The sequence below is a fragment of the Penaeus chinensis genome, chromosome 20 (assembly GCF_019202785.1).
Source record: "Penaeus chinensis breed Huanghai No. 1 chromosome 20, ASM1920278v2, whole genome shotgun sequence".
NCBI classification, from domain to species: domain Eukaryota; kingdom Metazoa; phylum Arthropoda; class Malacostraca; order Decapoda; family Penaeidae; genus Penaeus; species Penaeus chinensis.
The window spans coordinates 12,999,805-13,002,304 of NC_061838.1; the positions used below are offsets into that span (position 1 = coordinate 12,999,805).

A 2,500-nucleotide genomic window follows, 5' to 3' on the forward strand; every position below is an offset into this window, starting at 1 on the left:
CTGTCAATTTGAGAGTAGACATTCTACTTACTTCAAGAGACATGTTTCCAAGAAGCATCCGAAGGCTGAGGCAATCTATAAGTGTCAGGTAAGTAGGTTTGTCAAAGTGAATGACTGTAAAATTTTGAAGGATAGAAAATATAGACAATTTGTTTGTGTTTTTGAAGAAATCAGTGTTGTTGTGGAATAGATATTGTACTTCTGATAAACCCTTTTCTTTTTTTCTTTTCAGATTTGTCTTATGGAAACTCCAAACTTGACTGAGTATATTGCACATTCTTCAAATCATGAAAAACAGTTAGTTAAAGAGGCTTTCAAGATGAGGAATGATGTCCCTGAGACAAAGAAAGAAAATGAAAAGAGCCTTGTGGAAAAAACAGCTGTTAATTCAAATAAATCAGTAAAGGTTAAGATGGAGGCTTCCAGAGAAGCACCAGTGAATTCAACCAGTCATGAAATTGGTCCAGAGACAATAATGTTTGAAACTGTTACTACTGCTAATGATGACCAAAATACTCAGGTCATCACAATTAAGCTAGAGGACATGGAGGAAACACGAACACATGATCAGGAAATGGGCTTGTTAAGCTCCCAGAACAGACTTGAAAGTTATCACAAGGGGAATGAAGGTTGTAAATCAGGAGACTGCACCATGACAGAGGAAGGTACTATATTAAACACCAGTGCTTCAGAAAGGACAGTTCTGGGCATTGTTGACAGCAGCAATTCAGAAGCAACAGTATTAAGTGTCAGTGGAGACCAGACACTGATGAGCCTTCCTCAAGTTGTGTTATCAGAAGATGGCCATCAGTATATTATTGGAATCACTCCAGATAGCATTAATGCTAATGAGACAAGTATTTTTGCCTTACAGCAAACTGAAGAGCAGCAATAAAGTGAATGCCAAGTTCAACTGTGATAATGTGATGTCCATATGTTGTTATTGTTGTTGGATTAAGAAATGGCAGCTCGTAACATCTGGATCTTATTTTTCTAGGTACTTTTTGTCTGCCATACCATAATGATATCAAGTCATTCTTATTGTTCAATTTGATATTTTGATAAGCAGTTATATGTATCATTCAGTATGTTATTACTAAAATGACTTTACTAGTCTTAATGCTTTTTTTGGGCTCATAATTTTTTGGTCAATCATTACTTTGCTAGATGTTTTAAATGAAAAGATATGGACCATTCATTTCCCAAGCTATGAGTAACATAGTATTCTTGATTTATGTGAAGCATTCCCACCTTTCCTACAATGTTTGCTAGATGTTCCATTTCAACCTGTTCCTCTTAAATTCCTCCCCTCTATTTTTGTTACTTGGGTGATGAAATTATTTTTTTGGTGAACCTGTAACACTTTAACAGTGACACTAATGATGAAGAAGAGCTATTTGCATTTATCAATTCCTGCCCTATATGTAAGTACTACTAAGTATGAAGAAATTTTAGAGTTGTACAGGAAGATTTTAGCTTTTACATCATTGTTTGAGAAATTTTGTATGAAGTGGGAAAATGCACAGGTTTTGGCTCTTCTAATCCTAAGGTAATCCCTTTAACACTGCTTTGATGATTACCAAGTTATTTTTTTCTGAATGTTTAAGTTGTTTAATAGAGCAAGCCCCATATTTATACTTTTTAATTTTTGAAAAAAAAAAGTACTTTAAAATGCATTTCTGTAAACATTGTCATCTGCATAGTTATTGCTTAGATAAAAAAGTTGATTGGCTGCATGCAATTTTATATTCTACAGGTCTAACATATTTTTCCTTATTTCTCATAATTGTTATATATTGTGTGTCTTTTGCTCCAGATCTCATGCACGATCTCATGCTTACTTTTAATTATACAATCACTGCCATGTTGTGATGATTATTATTTAATGATGTACTCTCTATGCATTGTTAAAATAGGAAGATATATTAATTCTACTAATTACGTATATTAATTCTAGTAGTTCTGTAAATTCTATTATCCTTCCATAGTGTGTAAGTGTTTACTAGTGGTTGTACTTGCTTATCCCATGTTTACCATTTGGCAGCTTTGTATTGGATTAACTTGTATGTAGCTGTAGCTTTCACTCCATTTTGTGGAATGTTGGATTCTGCATCTACATTTTTATATGCTTTTATCCTCCAATGCTTCATTGGTAGAGTCTCGTGAACCTTAAGGCACTCCGCAGCAGATGATGCCCAAATTCAGTGCCTTGTATGCGTTGAGCTGTGAAAATGTCTTGTCCAGTGCCATTCCCTCCTGTGTTTTTCGTCCTGATTGTATTTTTTATGGTAAGAGTGGTGTGCTTATATCTGTGTATGATAAAGTAAAGTGAGTGAAAGTGGCTAGTGATTAAAAGAGATTGCATATAATAATAATTTTAGAAATTCCATTATATGCAAGAGATTATTAGTGTGTTTCGGTGAAATATTTTCCTACTTGGGCATATTTGTATGAACGAATGAAATGTTTAACAGCAAAATAACTGAAGTCATCCAGAAGT

The 2,500-nt window shown here is 34.0% G+C and overlaps 1 protein-coding gene across 1 annotated transcript in view; it reads left to right on the plus strand.

Moving 5' to 3' along the window:
• Window positions 1–2,500, plus strand: part of LOC125036086 — a 16,198-nt gene that overhangs the window by 13,569 nt on the left and 129 nt on the right. The window contains exons 13-14 of the mRNA XM_047628478.1: window positions 1–88; window positions 233–2,500. The exon at window positions 1–88 is cut by the window's left edge and continues 126 nt beyond it; the exon at window positions 233–2,500 is cut by the window's right edge and continues 129 nt beyond it. Of these exons, the coding sequence (XP_047484434.1) occupies window positions 1–88; window positions 233–895 (751 nt within the window). The 3' untranslated portion in view covers window positions 896–2,500. The remainder of the gene's footprint in view (window positions 89–232) is intronic.